General features: G+C 58.0%; 2 protein-coding genes across 4 annotated transcripts; one reads left to right on the forward strand and one right to left on the reverse strand.

Annotated features, from left to right (window-relative positions):
- Window positions 1-965: 965 nt before the first annotated feature.
- On the forward strand, window positions 966-10,440 carry TTC5 (tetratricopeptide repeat domain 5). Of its 2 annotated transcripts, XM_032097721.1 has the most exons (10): window positions 966-1,062; window positions 2,827-2,959; window positions 3,080-3,294; window positions 3,526-3,715; window positions 8,198-8,289; window positions 9,003-9,059; window positions 9,161-9,307; window positions 9,450-9,631; window positions 9,970-10,114; window positions 10,248-10,440. In XM_032097721.1, exons 1-10 carry the CDS (start codon window positions 979-981, stop codon window positions 10,401-10,403), a joined length of 1,401 nt encoding a protein of 466 aa, XP_031953612.1. In that variant the 5' UTR covers window positions 966-978; the 3' UTR covers window positions 10,404-10,440. The 2 variants fall into 2 exon arrangements, with proteins under 2 accessions (XP_031953612.1, XP_031953610.1); XM_032097719.1 differs by lacking the exon at window positions 966-1,062 and having other exon boundaries at window positions 2,670-2,959.
- A 443-nt stretch (window positions 10,441-10,883) lies between these two features.
- On the reverse strand, window positions 10,884-18,272 carry HNRNPC (heterogeneous nuclear ribonucleoprotein C). 2 transcript variants are annotated; one of them, XM_032097722.1, is made up of 9 exons: window positions 18,192-18,272; window positions 16,358-16,384; window positions 14,497-14,764; window positions 13,322-13,436; window positions 12,847-12,894; window positions 12,317-12,474; window positions 11,571-11,672; window positions 11,212-11,366; window positions 10,884-11,019 (listed from the first exon to the last, which is right to left on the reverse strand). In XM_032097722.1, exons 3-9 carry the CDS (start codon window positions 14,735-14,737, stop codon window positions 10,936-10,938), a joined length of 903 nt encoding a protein of 300 aa, XP_031953613.1. In that variant the 5' UTR covers window positions 14,738-14,764; window positions 16,358-16,384; window positions 18,192-18,272; the 3' UTR covers window positions 10,884-10,935. The 2 variants fall into 2 exon arrangements, with proteins under 2 accessions (XP_031953613.1, XP_031953614.1); XM_032097723.1 differs by having other exon boundaries at window positions 13,361-13,436; window positions 18,192-18,271.
- Window positions 18,273-18,743: the final 471 nt, after the last annotated feature.

Below are 18,743 nucleotides of genomic sequence, written 5' to 3' on the forward strand. Positions count from 1 at the left end.
GGATCTCAGCGCTAAATATGTACGATCGTATCTCTTTAATTTACATTCTTAATTAAGTTTTCGCTTTAAAAAACTGTTTTCTCGTTTTCAGTTAGTAGCTCGATTTTTTAAAACTAGTTTTTGGAGGATTTTTGCCTGATTTGAGGATTTTTCGCCTCAAGAGTTCCACCCTCGGAATTTGTCCCCCCCACTCACGTGTTCTCCCTCCCCCTTTTTAAAGTTACCTGAAACATAAAATACATTAAAGTGAAAATCCGTAAAACTTTTTTGATGTTTACCTCCTCATTATTGTTTTAAATTGATTTTCCTTTTTTTTTTTTTTTTTGCCCCTTTTTCTTCGCTCTGTCCCCGAGGCGCTGCCACCACTGGGAAAACGCGCCACCGATTTTATCCCTTTATTTTCTATTTTTTGCTTTCTTAAGTTCCATCGCTTTTGGCGAAGTTTTGGGCTTTTACCTCTTGAATTTCTACTTTTCCGGATTTTTTTTTCCCCCCTTAAAACGTTAGTTCGATGTTATTAATGCCTTTTATTTTATTGATCGGCGGAATAAATCCTATTTCACTGTGGGATGTACCGAGGTTTTGGTGAGGGGAAAACTAAAAGTCATTTAAGATTTTTAAATAAATCGAACTTACAAATCCGGGGGGGTGTTTCGGGCCGTTTCGGGCCGACTCGGAACAGTTCGGAAGTTGGACGGGCGGGACCAAGTGCGGCGGGGAGGGGGGGGAGAGGCGGGGGGAGCAAAGTGGTTCCTCCCGGGGGGCGGGGCCTGCCCTTAAAAGGGCAACAAAGGGGCGGGGCCGCACCTAAAAAGGGCAGAAGGGGCGGGAAGTTCCGCCTTAAATGGGAGCGGGTGGGCGGAGCGTTGCCTCAGAGCGGCGGCCGCCATTTTGAGTGCGCCGCCCCAGCCAATGGGAGCGCAGCTGGCCGGAAGAGGCGGGCGGAAGGACCGGAAGCGGGCGGGGCCGCGCGCTGTCATGGCGGCGGCCGAGGAGGAGGCGGCGGCGGCGGAGAGCGAAGGAGGGGAGGGGGGAGATGAGGAGGCGCTGAAGCGGCTCGAGGTGGGCGCGGAGGGGCGGGGATGCCCCGGTGGAGGAGGGGTGGGAGCCCCGGGAGGGTTTTGGGGTTCTCTGAGGGGGTTGGAGCGCTCTGAGGGGGGGCGGGGCCGTCTGTGAGGGGAGCGGGGCTTTCCTGAGGGAAACTGAGGAAACTTTGAGGGGGAGCATTTGGGGGGGGGCCGGGACCATTTTAAGGGGGGGGAGGGTTTGAGGGATTTTTCTTTTTTTTTTTTTTTTGAGAGGTTTTGGATCGTTTTAGGATGGGCACGTGCGGGTGGGAAATCGATATTATTTGAGGGGGGAATTTGGTGTTTTTTGTGGGGAAATTTGGGGTTATTTTGGAGGGGAAGGTTGGGATTATTTTGGGGGGGCATTTGGCTTTTATTTGGGGGGGAAATTTGTATTATTTCGCGGGGAATTTGAGGTTATTTCGCGGGGAATTCGGGGTTAGTTTAGGGGGAATTTGGCAGTTTTTTGGAGCTAAAATGGGGGTTTTTTGGGGGGATGTGGGGGTTATTTTGGAGGGGGAGGTTGGGATTATTTTCGGGGGGCATTTGGCGGGGAAATTTGGATTATTTGACGGGGAATTTGGGGTTGTTTTAGGGGAATTTGGGGTTATTTTAGGGGGAATTTGGGGTTATTTTAGGGGAATTTGGGGTTATTTTAGGGGGAATTTGGGGTTGTTTTAGGGGAATTTGGGGTTATTTTAGGGGGAATTTGGGGTTATTTTAGGGGGAATTTGGGGTTATTTTAGGGGAATTTGGGGGTTATTTTAGGGGAAATTTGGGGTTATTTTAGGGGGAATTTGGGGTTATTTTAGGGGACATTTGGGGTTATTTTAGGGGGAATTTGGGGTTATGTTAGGGGAATTTGGGGTTATGTTAGGGGAATTTGGGGTTATTTTAGGGGGAATTTGGGGTTATTTTAGGGGACATTTGGGGTTATTTTAGGGGGAATTTGGGGTTATTTTAGGGGACATTTGGGGTTATTTTAGGGGGAATTTGGGGTTATTTTAGGGGACATTTGGGGTTATTTTAGGGGACATTTGGGGTTATTTTAGGGGGAATTTGGGGTTATTTTAGGGGACATTTGGGGTTATTTTAGGGGACATTTGGGGTTATTTTAGGGGGAATTTGGGGTTATTTTAGGGGACATTTGGGGTTATTTTAGGGGGAATTTGGGGTTATTTTAGGGGGAATTTGGGGTTATTTTAGGGGAATTTGGGGTTATTTTAGGGGGAATTTGGGGTTATTTTGGGGGACATTTGGGGTTATTTTAGGGGGAATTTGGGGTTATGTTAGGGGGAATTTGGGGTTATTTTAGGGGACATTTGGGGTTATTTTAGGGGGAATTTGGGGTTATGTTAGGGGAATTTGGGGTTATGTTAGGGGAATTTGGGGTTATTTTAGGGGACATTTGGGGTTATTTTAGGGGACATTTGGGGTTATTTTAGGGGGAATTTGGGGTTATGTTAGGGGGAATTTGGGGTTATGTTAGGGGGAATTTGGGGTTATTTTGGGGGACATTTGGGGTTATTTTAGGGGGAATTTGGGGTTATGTTAGGGGGAATTTGGGGTTATTTTGGGGGACATTTGGGGTTATGTTAGGGGGAATTCGGCAGTTTTTTGGGGCTGAAATGGGGTTTTTTTGGGGGGACGTTGGGGTTATTTTGGAGGCGGGATGGCATTACTTGAGGGGAGTTTTGGGGGGAATTCTGGGTTATTCCGGGAGGAATTTGGGATGTCCCTGCCCCTTCCTTCCCCCCAGGCCCTGGTGACGGACCTGTACCGCTTCCGGGACGCGCTGGCCCCACGGGAGCCTCCCGCTGACCCCAGTGACCCTGCTGACCCTTTGGTGGCCGAGATGGAGAAGACGCTGAAGCTGATGGAGGAGGTTCACGGTACTGGGATGAACTGGGCTGGACTGGGCTGGACTGGGCTGGACTGGGCGGGGCTGGGCGGGGCTGGGTGTGGCCCCTCACGCCCCGCCCCTCTCGGTGACCCCGCCCTGTCCCCCGCAGTGTCCCCGGAGGGCCGCGGCCGTGCCCTGGTGCTCCGCGCCCGCGCCCTGGGCGTGGCCCCCGAGGCGGGCGGGGCGCGGGCGGAGCTGGCGCTGGGCCACGCCCTGAAGCTGGACCCCGCCCTGGGCGCGGCCTGGCGCCAGCTGGGCGAGCAGAGGTGGCGCCGAGGGGACATCAGGGGGGCCCGCGACGCCTTCGGGGGGGCCCTGCAGCAGGTGGGGTCACTGGGGTCACTTGGGGGGGCAGTTACGGGGTCACTGTGGGGGGGAGGGCGATAGGGAGGGGCCTTGAGGGTCACAGTGGGGTCAGGGGAGGGATCCTGGGCATATTTGGGGTGGTTTGGGAGGTTTTTTGGGGGGAAGCTGGGGCTGTTCCGGGCGGGCTTTTTGGGGTCTCGGGGCTGTCCCCTCCCTGCCCCCCTCAGTGTCCCCTTTGTCCCCTGGCAGGGCGAGGACCCCGAGGCCCGGCGCCTGCTGTCCATGGCTCTGCGCGCGCAGGGGGCGGGGCCTGGCGCCAAGGGGGCGGGGCCTGAGGCCAAAGGGGCGGGGCCTGGCCCAGGGGGCGGGGCCTTGCGGGAGAGCCTGGCCCAGGCCGAGGCGGCCGTGAGGAGTGACCCCAGCGATGGCCAGTCCTGGTGTGAGTCCAGGGGGCCTGGGGGCTCAGGTGTTTCTGGTGGGCTTGAAAGTGGCTTTTGGGAGGTGTTTTGGGGTCTCTGGTTTGTTTTCGCGGAGATTGAGAGAGGCTTTGGGCGTCTCAGCTGTGTTTTGGGGGTATTTCAGGGCTCTCGGGTGTGCTTTGGGGTCATTTCGGGTGTCTCAGGTGTCATTTCGGGTGTCTCAGGTGTGTTTTGGGGTCTCTCGGGTGTGTTTTGGGGTCATTTTGGGTGTCTCAGGTGTCATTTCGGGTCTCTCAGGTGTGTTTTGGGGTCATTTTGGGTGTCTCAGGTGTGTTTTGGGGTCTCTCGGGTGTCTCAGGTGTGTTTTGGGGTCATTTTGGGTGTCTCAGGTGTCATTTCGGGTGTCTCAGGTGTGTTTTGGGGTCATTTCGAGTGTCTCAGGTGTGTTTTGGGGTCATTTCGGGTGTCTCAGGTGTGTTTTGGGGTCATTTTGGGTGTCTCAGGTGTCATTTCGGATCTCTCAGGTGTGTTTTGGGGTCATTTTGGGTGTCTCAGGTGTCATTTCGGGTCTCTCAGGTGTGTTTTGGGGTCATTTTGGGTGTCTCAGGTGTGTTTTGGGGTCTCTCGGGTGTCTCAGGTGTGTTTTGGGTCATTTTGGGTGTCTCAGGTGTCATTTCGGGTGTCTCAGGTGTGTTTTGGGGTCATTTCGGGTGTCTCAGGTGTGTTTTGGGGTTATTTCGGGGCTCTCTGGTGTGTTTTGGGGTCATTTCGGGTCTCTCAGGTGTGTTTTGGGGTCATTTTGGGTGTCTCAGGTGTCATTTCGGGTCTCTCAGGTGTGTTTTGGGGTCATTTTGGGTGTCTCAGGTGTGTTTTGGGGTCATTTTGGGTGTGTTTTGGGGTCATTCCGGGTGTCTCAGGTGTGTTTTGGGGTCTCTCGGGTGTGTTTTGGGGTCATTTTGGGTGTCTCAGGTGTCATTTCGGGTCTCTCAGGTGTGTTTTGGGGTCATTTTGGGTGTCTCAGGTGTCATTTCGGGTCTCTCAGGTGTGTTTTGGGGTCATTTTGGGTGTCTCAGGTGTGTTTTGGGGTCTCTCAGGTGTGTTTTGGGGTCATTTTGGGTGTCTCAGGTGTCATTTCGGATCTCTCAGGTGTGTTTTGGGGTCATTTTGGGTGTCTCAGGTGTCATTTCGGGTGTCTCAGGTGTGTTTTGGGGTCATTTCGGGTGTCTCAGGTGTGTTTTGGGGTCTCTCGGGTGTGCTTTGGGGTCATTTTGGGTGTCTCAGGTGTCATTTCGGGTCTCTCAGGTGTGTTTTGGGGTCATTTTGGGTGTCTCAGGTGTGTTTTGGGGTCTCTCGGGTGTCTCAGGTGTGTTTTGGGGTCATTTTGGGTGTCTCAGGTGTCATTTCGGGTGTCTCAGGTGTGTTTTGGGGTCATTTCGGGTGTCTCAGGTGTGTTTTGGGGTTATTTCGGGGCTCTCGGGTGTGTTTTGGGGTCATTTTGGGTCTCTCAGGTGTCATTTCGGGTCTCTCAGGTGTGTTTTGGGGTCATTTTGGGTGTCTCAGGTGTCATTTCGGATCTCTCAGGTGTGTTTTGGGGTCATTTTGGGTGTCTCAGGTGTCATTTCGGGTCTCTCAGGTGTGTTTTGGGGTCATTTTGGGTGTCTCAGGTGTCATTTCGGGTCTCTCAGGTGTGTTTTGGGGTCATTTTGGGTGTCTCAGGTGTGTTTTGGGGTCATTTTGGGTGTGTTTTGGGGTCATTCCGGGTGTCTCAGGTGTGTTTTGGGGTCTCTCGGGTGTGTTTTGGGGTCATTTTGGGTGTCTCAGGTGTCATTTCGGGTCTCTCAGGTGTGTTTTGGGGGTATTTCAGGGTTCTCGGGTGTGTTCTGGGGGTATTTGCGGTCTCTCAGGTCTGTTTGGGGTCTCTGAGGTGTGTTTTGGGGTCATTTTGGGTGTCTCAGGTGTGTTTTGGGGTCATTCCGAGTGTCTCAGGTGTGTTTTGGGGTCATTTTGGGTGTCTCAGGTGTGTTTTGGGGTCATTTCGGGTCTCTCAGGTGTGTTTCGGGGTCATTTCGGGTCTCTCAGGTGTGTTTTGGGGTCATTTTGGGTGTCTCAGGTGTCGTTTCGGGTCTCTCAGGTGTGTTTTGGGGTCATTTCGGGTGTCTCAGGTGTGTTTTGGGGTCATTCCGGGTGTCTCAGGTGTGTTTTGGGGTCATTTTGGGTGTGTTTTGGGGTCATTTTGGGTGTCTCAGGTGTCATTTCGGGTCTCTCAGGTGTGTTTTGGGGGTATTTCAGGGTTCTCGGGTGTGTTCTGGGGGTATTTGGGGTCTCTCAGGTCTGTTTGGGGTCTCTGAGGTGTGTTTTGGGGTCATTCCGGGTGTCTCAGGTGTGTTTTGGGGTCATTTTGGGTGTCTCAGGTGTGTTTTGGGGTTATTTCGGGGCTCTCGGGTGTGCTTTGGGGTCATTTTGGGTGTCTCAGGTGTCATTTCGGATCTCTCAGGTGTGTTTTGGGGTCATTTTGGGTGTCTCAGGTGTCATTTCGGGTCTCTCAGGTGTGTTTTGGGGTCATTTTGGGTGTCTCAGGTGTCATTTCGGGTCTCTCAGGTGTGTTTTGGGGTCATTTTGGGTGTCTCAGGTGTCATTTCGGGTGTCTCAGGTGTGTTTTGGGGTCATTTTGGGTGTCTCAGGTGTCATTTCGGGTCTCTCAGGTGTGTTTTGGGGTCATTCCGGGTGTCTCAGGTGTGTTTTGGGGTCATTTCGGGTGTCTCAGGTGTGTTTTGGGGTCATTTTGGGTGTGTTTTGGGGTCATTTTGGGTGTCACAGGTGTCATTTCGGGTCTCTCAGGTGTGTTTTGGGGGTATTTCGGGGCTCTCTGGTGTGTTTTGGGGTCATTTTGGGTGTCTCAGGTGTCATTTCGGGTCTCTCAGGTGTGTTTTGGGGTCATTTTGGGTGTCTCAGGTGTGTTTTGGGGTCTCTCGGGTGTCTCAGGTGTGTTTTGGGGTCATTTTGGGTGTCTCAGGTGTCATTTCGGGTCTCTCAGGTGTGTTTTGGGGTCATTTTGGGTGTCTCAGGTGTCATTTCGGGTCTCTCAGGTGTGTTTTGGGGTCATTTTGGGTGTCTCAGGTGTGTTTTGGGGTCATTTTGGGTGTCTCAGATGTCATTTCGGGTCTCTCAGGTGTGTTTTGGGGTCATTTTGGGTGTCTCAGGTGTCATTTCGGGTCTCTCAGGTGTGTTTTGGGGTCATTTTGGGTGTCTCAGGTGTGTTTTGGGGTCATTTTGGGTGTGTTTTGGGGTCATTCCGGGTGTCTCAGGTGTGTTTTGGGGTCATTTCGGGTGTCTCAGGTGTGTTTTGGGGTCATTTTGGGTGTCTCAGGTGTGTTTTGGGGTCTCTCAGGTGTGTTTTGGGGTCATTTTGGGTGTCTCAGGTGTCATTTCGGGTCTCTCAGGTGTGTTTTGGGGTCATTTTGGGTGTCTCAGGTGTGTTTTGGGGTCATTTTGGGTGTGTTTTGGGGTCATTCCGGGTGTCTCAGGTGTGTTTTGGGGTCTCTCGGGTGTGTTTTGGGGTCATTTTGGGTGTCTCAGGTGTCATTTCGGGTCTCTCAGGTGTGTTTTGGGGTCATTTTGGGTGTCTCAGGTGTCATTTCGGGTCTCTCAGGTGTGTTTTGGGGTCATTTTGGGTGTCTCAGGTGTGTTTCGGGGTCATTTCGGGTCTCTCAGGTGTGTTTTGGGGTCATTTTGGGTGTCTCAGGTGTCATTTCGGGTCTCTCAGGTGTGTTTTGGGGGTATTTCAGGGTTCTCGGGTGTGTTCTGGGGGTATTTGGGGTCTCTCAGGTCTGTTTGGGGTCTCTGAGGTGTGTTTTGGGGTCATTTCGGGTGTCTCAGGTGTGTTTTGGGGTCATTTTGGGTGTGTTTTGGGGTCATTTTGGGTGTCTCAGGTGTCATTTCGGGTCTCTCAGGTGTGTTTTGGGGGTATTTCAGGGTTCTCGGGTGTGTTCTGGGGGTATTTGGCGTCTCTCAGGTCTCTTTGGGGTCTCTGAGGTGTGTTTCGGGGTCATTTCGGGTGTCTCAGGTGTGTTTCGGGGTCATTTCGGGTGTCTCAGGTGTGTTTTGGGGTTATTTTGGGGCTCTCTGGTGTGTTTTGGGGTCATTCCGGGTGTCTCAGGTGTGTTTTGGGGTCATTCCGAGTGTCTCAGGTGTGTTTTGGGGTCATTTCGGGTCTCTCAGGTGTGTTTCGGGGTCATTTCGGGTCTCTCAGGTGTGTTTTGGGGTCATTTTGGGTGTCTCAGGTGTCATTTCGGGTCTCTCAGGTGTGTTTTGGGGGTATTTCAGGGTTCTCGGGTGTGTTCTGGGGGTATTTGGGGTCTCTCAGGTCTCTTTGGGGTCTCTGAGGTGTGTTTCGGGGTCATTTCGGGTGTCTCAGGTGTGTTTTGGGGTCATTTTGGGAGTCTCAGATGTATTCCGGGAGTCTCAGGTGTATTCCGGGTGTCTCAGGTGTGTTTCCCCCGCAGACGTGCTGGGCAATGCCCACGTGTCGCTGTTCTTCGCGGGGGGGCAGAGCCCCAGCAGCGCCCGGCGCGCGCTCGCGGCCTACGGGCAGGCGGTGAGGGCGGGGCCGGGCTGGGGGCGGGGCCTGGCTCGGGGGGCGGGGCCTGGCTCGGGGGGCGGGGCCTGGATCGGGGGCGGGCCCTGGATCGGGGGCGGGGCCTGGATCGGGGGGGCGGGGCCGGGCGGGGGGGCGGGGCCTGGATCGGGGGCGGGGCCTGGATCGGGGGCGGGCCCTGGATCGGGGGGGCAGGGCCTGGATCGGGGGGGCGGGGCCGGGCTGGGGGGGCGGGGCCTGGATCGGGGGCGGGGCCTGGATCGGGGGCGGGGCCTGGATCGGGGGCGGGGCCTGGATCGGGGGGCGGGGCCTGGATCGGGGGCGGGGCCTGGATCGGGGGCGGGGCCTGGATCGGGGGTGGGGCCTGGATCGGGGGCGGGGCCTGGATCGGGGGGCGGGGCCTGGATCGGGGGGCAGGGCCTGGATCGGGGGCAGGGCCGGGCTGAGGGGCGTGGCTTGCCTCGGGGGCGTGGCCATGCAAATGAATGTGGCTGTGAGGGCGTGGCTTGCTCACAGGAGGTGTGGTTATGCTAATGAGCTGGGGATGGGGGCGTGGCCAGGCCATAAAAGGCAATGGGTGGTGCCAATTGGCCACTGGGGGGGGGGGGAATGCTGTATTTTGGGGAGAAAAAGCGGGATTTTGGGGTGGCAATGCTGGATTTTGGGGGTGTCCCAGGCATGTCCCCCCCCCGCTGACCGCTCCCCTCCCCCAGGAGCGCGTGGACCCCGCGGCCGCCGCCAACCCCGACCTGCACCTGAACCGCGCCACGGTGAGGCGGCCATCTTGGGGCGCGGCGGGGGGGCGTGGCCAGCGCTAGCCCCGCCCCCGCCCGGGCAGGGCCCCGGCAGCCAATCAGCGTGCTCCCCGCAGCTGCTGCAGTACCTGGAGCGCTTCCAGGCGGCGCTGGAGGGGCTGAACCGCGCGGCCGAGCTGGCCCCGGGCTGGGACGAGCCCCGGAAGCGCCACGGGCACCTCCTGGAGTTCCTGAGCCGCCTCTGCAGCCTGCTGGCCAACAGGGTGGGGCACTGGGAGCAATGGGAGGGACTGGGTGGGGGGGGGGGGGGGCCCGGGGGGGGAACTGGTTTATACTGGGTTGAACTGGGGGGGGGGGGTCACTCCTGGGCGTGTCCCCCCTGACCCTGCCCCGCCCCTCCCCCAGGGGAAGCTGCGCGGGAAGCGGCGCCGGGGCCTGGCGGGGCCGGTGCCCCTCCCCCTGCTGGGGCCGCTGGCGGGGGGCCCGCGCCCCTCCCCCATCGCCGCCCTGCGCCCGGGGCCCAACCCCCAGCGGGTGCTGCTGGGCCGGGTCCTGTTCAGCCTGGCCCCGCCCGGGGGGGTGCCGTAGTGAGTTGTGGGGGCACTGGGAGGGACTGGGAGGGACTGGGAGGGGATCGGGAGGGGACTGGGCCACGCTGGGGTGAACGGGGAAGTCTGTGGTACGTTACTGGGTTATACTGGGAGGGAACAGGGAGTGAATGGGGTGGTCGCTGGGAGGTACTGGGGTGTTACTGGGAGGAACTGGGATGGGATTGAGAGGGGCTGGGAAGGGAACTGGGGAGCATTGTAGGGAACTGGGACTGGACTGGGATGAACTGGGGGGGACTGGGAGGGGATTGAGAGGGAGCTGGGAGGGAACTGGTCGCAAAGCCCCGCCCCCTGACCCCGCCCCTCTGACGTCACAGCGCGGTGGGGCTGCAGGACGGGGGCGGGGCCGTGGCCGCGGTCAGCGTGTACAACGCGGCCCCGGCCTGGGGAGTGACCGTGGGGGACGCGCTGGCGGTGCCCGACCCCGTCCTGACCCAGCACCAGCACCAGCACCAGGGCCAGGTGAGAGCACCGGTTTAAACTGGTTTGTACCAATTTAAACGGGCTCGCTCTCGTTCAGACTGCTTTATACTGGTTTAAACCGGTTCGTACTGGTTTAAACCGGCTTACGCTGGTCTCCCCCTCCCCTCCACAGACGTTCTCCTTCCTCGGGATCCGCGTCTCCTCCCCCCTGTCCCTCGTGGTCAACGGGCGGCGCCCGCCCGCCTCCGCCCTGGCCCCGCCCCGCCTGGCGCTGTCCAATCCCAGCGCGCCGCTGCCGCGGGAGGCCACGCCCCCCGGCGGGCGCTGACCACGCGGGTTTGGGGTAATAAAGGAGCTTTTTGGGATCTTGGGAGTCACGTCGCGTTTGGGGGGGTGAGGTGTGCAGCTGGGAGCCGCCATCTTGGCTGAGCCTCCACACTGGAGGCGGCCATGTTGGGTCATGGCGGCCGCCATCTTGGATTGTGCTCGGGGGCGTGTCCGGTGCCGGACTGGGCGTGTCCCTCCCACCCCCCACCGAGCCCACCGATGAACCTTTGTGGGGGAGGGGCTCTGAGAGAGAGACCCCTCCCCCTCCTCCAGCACCGATTACAAACATCCGTCCTTTAATCGTCGTCTCAAGGTATCAAAATTAACCGAGAAGGGGGGGGAGGGGCGTGGGGCGGTGGGGGAGGGGCCGTGGTGGTGGGGGGAGGGGGGCAGGTGGCGGGAGCGGCACGAAAAGGGGGCGGGGACCGAACTACGGAGGGCGGCGGGGGAGGGGCCACGACAGCACGAGCACGGCGGGGGAGGGGGGGAGGGCGGGGCGGGGGGAGGGGCAGGGCGAGGGGAGGGGGAGGGGCTCAGGGCTCGTCCTCGCCGTTGGCGCTGTCCCGGTCGTCCTCCCCCTCCTCCGCCTCCTTCTCGTCCCCTTTCAGTGACTCCAGCTGGAAACGGGGGAGGGGCGCGGGGTCAGGGGGGGGGAGGGGCGGGGCTGCCCATCCCCCCCACCCACCCCCCACGGCACTGGGAGAGACTGGGAGGGGAGCTTGGGGGTACTGGGATGCACTGGGATGTACTGGTGTGCCCCGGGCTGGCACGGGGGGGGGGCGTCACTGCTCCCTCCGGGGGGTCCCCACCTGCTCGTCCCCCCTCTCCTCGGCCTCGTCGTCGTCCAGCAGGTCGCCCTCCTCAGCCGAGTCCTCGTTGCCGCCCTCGGCCTTGGCCCCGCCCGCCTCGTCCTTCTTGGAGCCGCTGCTGCCCTGCTCCTCCTCGGCCTTCTCGCTCTTGGCCTCTGCGGCGGAATTGGGGCAAAAGTTGGGGATTTCGGAGGGGAAACGCGAACGGGACTGCGGCAACGGGCGGGCGGGCGCGGCCCGAGAGACAACGGGCGGAGTCTGCTCGGCGTGCCCGTGGAGAACGGCCCTTTCCACCCCAAAAAACCAACGTTTCTTCCCTCAAATCCACCCGAAAAACGCCCCAAGCCCAGGATCCTCACTCTGCTCCCGCTCCAGCCGCTCCAGGCTCTCCAGCAGCGCGTCCACCTTGGCCTTGATCTGCCCCAGCTCCTTCTTGATGCTCTGCAGGTCGTCCCCTTTCACTGCGGAAAGCATCCCAAAAATCCCCTCAGCATCCTGACAACGTGGGGGCCGCCATGTTGGACTGGGGAGATGGGGGCCGCCATATTGGATTGGGGAGATAGGGGCCGCCATATTGGATGGGGGAGATGAGGGCCGCCATATTGGATTGGGGAGATAGGGGCCACCATATTGGATTGGGGAGATGGGGGCCGCCATATTGGATTGGGGGAGATGAGGGCTGCCATATTGGATTGGGGAGATAGGGGCCGCCATATTGGATTGGGGGAGATGGGGGCCGCCATATTGGATTGGGGAGATAGGGGCCGCCATATTGGATTGGGGAGATGGGGGCCGCCATATTGGATTGGGGAGATAGGGGCCGCCATATTGGATTGGGGAGATGGGGGCCGCCATATTGGATTGGGGGAGATGGGGGCCGCCATATTGGATCAGGGACAAGAGCGCTACCATACTGGGTGGTGCATGCATGCTGCCATATTGGATTGGGGCCGCCATATTGGATCGGGGCCGCCATATTGGATTGGGGCCGCCATACTGGATGAGGGATGGCATCGGCCATATTGGCTGGTGGCTGCCGCCATGCCGGACAGGGCGCGGCCAGCGCCGTACTGGTTTTGTTCCCAAATTCCCGGGATTTCCGTACGTTTTCCGGACTTGGAGGAGGAGCCGCGCTGGCCGGATTTGCTGTTGAAGCTCTTCCCGCGCCGGGAGGTGTTGCCGGACACGCGCTGGCGCTTGGAGGGCACCACGGCCCGGGCGATGGGGGGAGGGGGCGGCACGCGGGCGGGGTAGCTGTACATCCTGCAAGGGAACGGACTGGGATGGACTGGGAGCCACTGGGAGGGTGGCTGCGGGCTCTGGTCTGTACTGGGAGAGGATTCAGGGGCACTGGGAAGGGGTTTGGGGTAACTGGTCTGTACTGGGATGGGGTTTGGGGGGCACTGGGAAGGCGTTTGGGCGAACTGGGAGGGGGTTATGGGGCAACGGGAAGCACTGGTCTGTACTAGGAAAGGGTTTGTGGTCACTGGTCTGTACTGGGATGGGCTTTGTGGTCATCGCTCTACTGGGAAAGGGTTTGGGGTCACTGGTCTGTACTGGGAGGGGATTTCGGGTCACTGGTCTGTACTGGGAAGGGGTTTGGGATCACTGGTCTGTACTGGTTTATACTGGTACCGGTCATAGTAATCCCGCTGGAAGTCGTAGTCGAGATCAAATGATGACCTGGGGGGGCAGGAGGGCAGTGAGACCCCAAAACCCCCCCAAAAACCCCCTGGGATCCCTGAAACCCCCAGGGACACCCCAAAAAAACCTCCCAGAATCCCCCACACAAAACCCAACCCCCTCAAAAAACTCCCCAAATCCCCCAAAACCTCCAGAGCCGCCCCCAAATCCCTCCCAGCCCCCAAATTACCCCAGTTCCCTCCACCTCCCCAGAATGTCCCAAATTGCCCCCAAAATTCCTCCCAGGACACCCCAACCCCCCAAAACTCCCCCCAGACCCCCGAAACTCCCCTGAATCCCATCCCAGGACCCTCAAAATGCCCCAACTCCCCCCTAAATTCCTTCCCCAGGCTCCCCAAATCCCCCCCCAAACGCCCCAAACCCACCCCAGAGCCCCCCCGTGCCCGTGTCCCCCCAGGGTCCCCACCTGACGAGGGGGGACGGTGACGGGGGGGCGGGTACTGACCCGTACATCTCGGCCGCCGAGCGCTTCACCCCCGCCTTGCCCCGGTTCACCTTCGGCTCGGCCGCCAGGTTGATGTCTGCGGGTCACACGGGGCCGGTTGGGGCCGTTGTGCGGGGTTTGGGGAGGGGAGCACCCCAGCAGGGTGCAGGAATGGGGAGGAAGGGCCCGGAAATGGCTCAGAACGAGCCCAAAATGAGCAGGAATGACGCCAAGAATTACCATGAACTGATCCCAAAACTGACCCCCAAACAATAAAGAACGAGCCCAGAAATGACCCCCGAGCGACCAGAAACTGACCCTGAAATGACCATAAACGACCCCAAAATGACCAGAAATTATCATAAATAACCCCCAAAAAACTGACCCTGAAATGACCATAAACGACCCCAAAATGACCAGAAATTACCATAAATAACCCCCCAAAAACTGATCCCCAAATGACCACAAACTGACCCCCAAATGACCAGAAATTACCATAAATAACCCCCCAAAAACTGACCCCCAAATGACCACAAACTGACCCCCAAATGACCACAAAGTGACCCCAAACCCGACCCCAGAGTGACCCCAGGTGTGCCCAGGTGAGATCACCTGGCGTGGGGCTCCTCCTGCCCCGCCCTTCCCACTCGGAGTGCCCATAAACCCCCCCAAAACGACCCAAAATGGCCCTAAATGACCCCAGATGACCAGGTGAGCTCACCTGGAAACTGTCCAGTGACCACAGACCCCTCCTGGCCTCCCCAACACCTCCCAGAACCACCAAAACCACCCAAAACGACCAAGAAAATCCACGGCCGACCACAAATGACCGCGGTCATCTCGCTGCACGCCCGTCCGGCCATCACGGGCCCGTCCAGGTGAGCGGCTCCTGCTGCCCAGACCTCCCCGACTCTGTAACACCCTGAACCGCCCAAACTGACCCCAAAACAACCACGACTGACCAGCAATGACCAGGAACGGCCACGAATGACCATCAACGACCACAAATGACCAGAAACAACCATAAATAACCGTGAACGAGCACGAGCGGCCATGAATGACCAGGAACCGCCACGAATGACCACGAATGACCACGAATGACCACACGAATGACCGTAGCCGACCAGGAACGGCCACCGCCGGCCAGCAGAACTCACCGAGCACCTGTCCGGCGATCATGCGGCCGTCCTCCCCGGCCACGGCGGCGCGGGCGTTGCGCTCGTTGACGTACTGGACGAAGGCGAAGCCCTTGTGGACGGAGCAGCCGACGATCTTGCCGTACTTGGCGAAGATGGCCTCCACGTCGCTCTTCTTGACCACCAGCGTGTTGAGGTTGCCGATGAAGACCCGCGAGTTGAGCGACCGCGGGTCCGTCTTGTTGGTCACGTTGCTGGCCATGGCGTGGCGTGGGGGGTGGACGCGGGCCTGGGAGAGGGGAGGAGGGAGTGGTCAGTGGTCCAGGTGGGGTGGGAGGGGTTGGGGGGCTGTGGGGGTGGTGGGGGAGGTGCTGGGAATGCCCGGAAGTGTCTTGGGAATGGCCAAAAGCTTCTGGGATCACCCAAAATGTTCTAGGGCCACCCAAAAACCAATCCAAAACCACCTGGAACCACCCCAAAAAACCCCCAAAGACCACCCAGAACCGACCAAGGAGCTTCCCGAAAGAAAAAGCCTCCTGGGACCACCCCAAATCCTCCAAAAACCGCCTGGAACCACCCAAAACCTTTCTGGAACCACCGCAAATCCTCCAAAAACCACCTGGAACCACCCAAAACCTTTCTGGAACCACCGCAAATCCTCCAAAAACCACCTGGAACCACCCAAAACCTTTCTGGAACCACCCCAGAAGGTTCCAGAGCCACCTGGAACCACCCCCCCAGGTCCTTCTGGAACCTTCCCCAACCACCCCCGCCCTCCCCGAGCCCCCAGTTGGCACCTAATTAGCATCAGCAGACCCTAATTACCAACCCCACCACCCTCAGCTGTCTTTATTAAAATATTTCATCTATGGGTTCCTAATGAGTGCTATTGATTAGCCCCACCCCTCATTAATTATGCTAATTTCCTAATCCTTATCAGCATCAGGTGTTAACAAGCCAATAACCTCCACCCTCCCAAAAACTGCTGATCACCCCTAGCTCTAGAAACAATTAGTAACGAGCAATAACTAATTACCCTGTCCATTAACTATGGTAATTACTACTTTGCATAAAACACAACTCAGGTGCTCAGCGTCTCTAACAAACGGTAATTAATTAAACCACTAATAATGCTACTTCTGCTGCTGTTCAACCTCCACTAAAAAGATTAATTATGGTAATTAACACCATAAAGTTAAACTATTAATTACACTGCCTTATTAATTGCTCTAATGAGTGCCAAGACCCTAGTGAGAAGTCTTAACTCTACTACTGAGCCCCTCTTTAGGCAGCCCGGGCCTTAATTAGCGTTAATTTGCATATTAATGAGATGCTCCACCTCTTACCGTGGGGGGAGGGGCTCCGGTGGGGGGGGAGGGGCGTCCGTGGGTCGGCGGCGGCGATGGGGGAGAGGTGGGGTTGGGGGAGGAGTGTGGCTAAAACGGGGCGGGGCTTTAGGGGGGAGGGGCAGGGCCAAACAGCCCCAAAAAAAAAAAGAAAAATAAAAAATTAAAAAAAAAAAAAAAATTTAGGAAAACAACAACAAAAAAAAAAAATTAAAAAAAAAATAGAAAAATAATCAAAAACCCTCGAAACCCCTGAAAATCCGTACGGGGGGGAGGGGCGGGGGGAGGGGCTGGGCCCCACCCCCTTTTCTCTTTTTTCTGTTTTGGGGCCATTTTGGGGCCGTTTCGGGGCAGTTTTGGGGGTGGGGGGGACAGGCCGCGTGGGAAAACCCGGGTGGGGCGGGGGGAGGGGCGCTGGGGGAGGAGCTTCTGCAGGGTGGGGGGAGGGGCAAAACCCGCATTTCTGGGGGGGGAATAAAGGGGGGAAATGGGGGAAAAAAAAACAAAAAAAAAGGCAGGAAAACGTTGGAACTTACGGTCGCCGCCGGCTCAAAAAAATCGCGCTGTGAACAAAAAAGAGACAAAAAAAAGGCAAATTGGGGGGGCGGGGGGGGGGGCCAGCGGGGGGAGGGGCGGCCCCTCCCCCACCTCCCCCCCTGCACTCAGGCCCCTCCCCCACAGCAGCGCCCCTCCCCCACCACGACGAGTTTCTCCCCCCTCTTTTCCCCCATTGGTTTAAAAACCTCCAAAATCGGGCAGATTTCGGCCCAAAACGGCGCCGGGGAGGGGGTGGGGGAGGGCGGGGCAGGGGGGAGGGGGGTGGGGGAGGGGCCGGCTCCGGTTGCGCCTCCTGGGCCCTGTGGAAGGAGAGAAGGTTGAGCGACCCCTCCCCCCCCGGCCCCTCCTCCCCCCCAGCCCCTCCCCCAAGCCGAAATTTGGGGGTGACCCCCCCCCCCCTCCTCACCCCGGGGCGGGGAAACAAGGGAGGGGTTGGGGGGTCAACAGGTGTTTTGGGGGGAAAAAAGCGCATTTTGGGATCTGGTGAAGTTGAGTGTTTCAAGGACACCCAAATCTGGGGGGAAAGGGGAGAATTAGGCCCCAAAATTTGGAGGAGTTGTGACAAAACTTGAGTTTAACCCTTCAAAATTCTGCTTTGTCCTGCAAAAATCAACGTTTTTGGGATTAAAAGGGGAAATTTGGGGTGGTTTGTGCTTGAATTAAAATGGGAAGGGTCGAGAATCACGTGAATTGGAAAATCTGGGGGCTGGCCACTAAAATCGGGATGAAATCCCACTTAACCACTGAAAATGGCCATTTTGGGGTAAAAAAGGAGGAATTTGGAGCGGTTTTGCCTCATAATAAAACGGGAACTCCCGGAATTGGGAGAACACAGAAATTTGGGATTTAGCCCCAGAAAGCGGGAGCGGGGAACAAAATAAACCTGATTTTAGACTTCTAAAACTGGGGGGAAAAAAAGGACAAAATCCGACAAGTTTAGACTGGAAGTTTAACAGGGAGAAGTTGGAACTCCCAAAATCTGCTGGAAAAGGGAAATTTGGGAATTCGGCTGCAAATCTGGGATGGGAAAAATCCCCCAGAGTGGATAATTAGTCCCTAATAACTTTAATTAAAGCCTTAAAGGTGCTCAACACCTCCACCAGTGTGGACTGGCCACGCCCCCACTTGAACTGGCCACGCCCCCGCTGTAGCCCCGCCCCCACGTGGTTAAACCCCGCCCCCCAGGGGTTTATTTAGCAGTAAGTACGGTAATTAGCCTCTTAATTGTTAACCATGACCCCAGGGGGGTAATTATCTATATAAAGGGCTTAATTAAGCCCCCAACGTAGTTATTTAGGCCAAGCCACGCCCCCAAGGGGTAATTAATTAGCCCTGCGATTAAACAGGGATAAGCCACGCCCCCAAGCGGGGTCAACCCCACCCCCAAAGGGGTTAATCAAATCCGGAGCGACTTAATTAACCCGTGAATGAGTTAAACACGCCCCCCAACAAAACCACGCCCCCGATCAAAGCCACGCCTCCCGCAAGGCTAACACCGCCCCCGGGGGGGTTAATTACGTCCTTGAAAGGGTTAATTAAGACCCTCCGCCGGGGTTAATTACTGCCCCGGAGAATTAATTACCTTTAAAGGAATTTAACCCCGCCCCTAAGATCTTTAATCCCGCCCCTCCCCTCACAGCCCTGAGGGGGCGGCCCCCCCCCCCCTTTCCCGCCTCGCTCCCTCACGCGCCGCCGCCATCTCCGCCCCCCCCTCCCCCACATCACCACAACCCCGCTCCGTAAAGTCTCCTCCTTCGAGACCCCCGGAAGCGCGCCGGGACCGTCCCAGAGCCTCCCCCGCTGCCCCCTCACCGCTCCGGGCACCGCTGCGCTCCCGCCGCCGCCGCCGCCGCTTCCTCCGGGGGCTGAGCACAAAATGGCGCCCGCGCCGCCCTCAGCGCCGCGAGCAGCGCCAGGCCCACCGCCGGCGCCCGTCCGTGCGCTTTGATTGGTCTAATCGGACGTCAATCAAGCTCTCGACCAATGGAAGTGCGGAGGGCGCTGCTGCGCGGGAGGGGGAGGAGCGGCAGCCAGTGGCTCAAGGCTTGTGTCAATCATTCCGGAAGCGGCGTTGATTGGCTGAAGCAACTGCCAGTTCTACGATTGCACCAACCACAAACGAGAGGCTCACGGAGCGCCCGCCTCCGAGGCGCGCGGCGCTTGGCGCGCATGCGCCGCCGGCCGCTATTGGCCTACAGGAGAAGGCGGGGCTAGCAGCACTGCGCGGGCGCTCATTGGACGAAAGGCGCCGGCAGCGCATGATGATTGGTCGGGAGCGCTGTCAGTCACGGGGAGAGGGCGGGGCCGGGCCGCGTCCCAGTTCGCGCTGGTTTGGGGCCTTTTTGAACTGGTCTGGGCCCATTG

This window comes from Corvus moneduloides, unplaced genomic scaffold (genome assembly GCF_009650955.1).
Source record: "Corvus moneduloides isolate bCorMon1 unplaced genomic scaffold, bCorMon1.pri scaffold_106_arrow_ctg1, whole genome shotgun sequence".
NCBI classification, from domain to species: domain Eukaryota; kingdom Metazoa; phylum Chordata; class Aves; order Passeriformes; family Corvidae; genus Corvus; species Corvus moneduloides.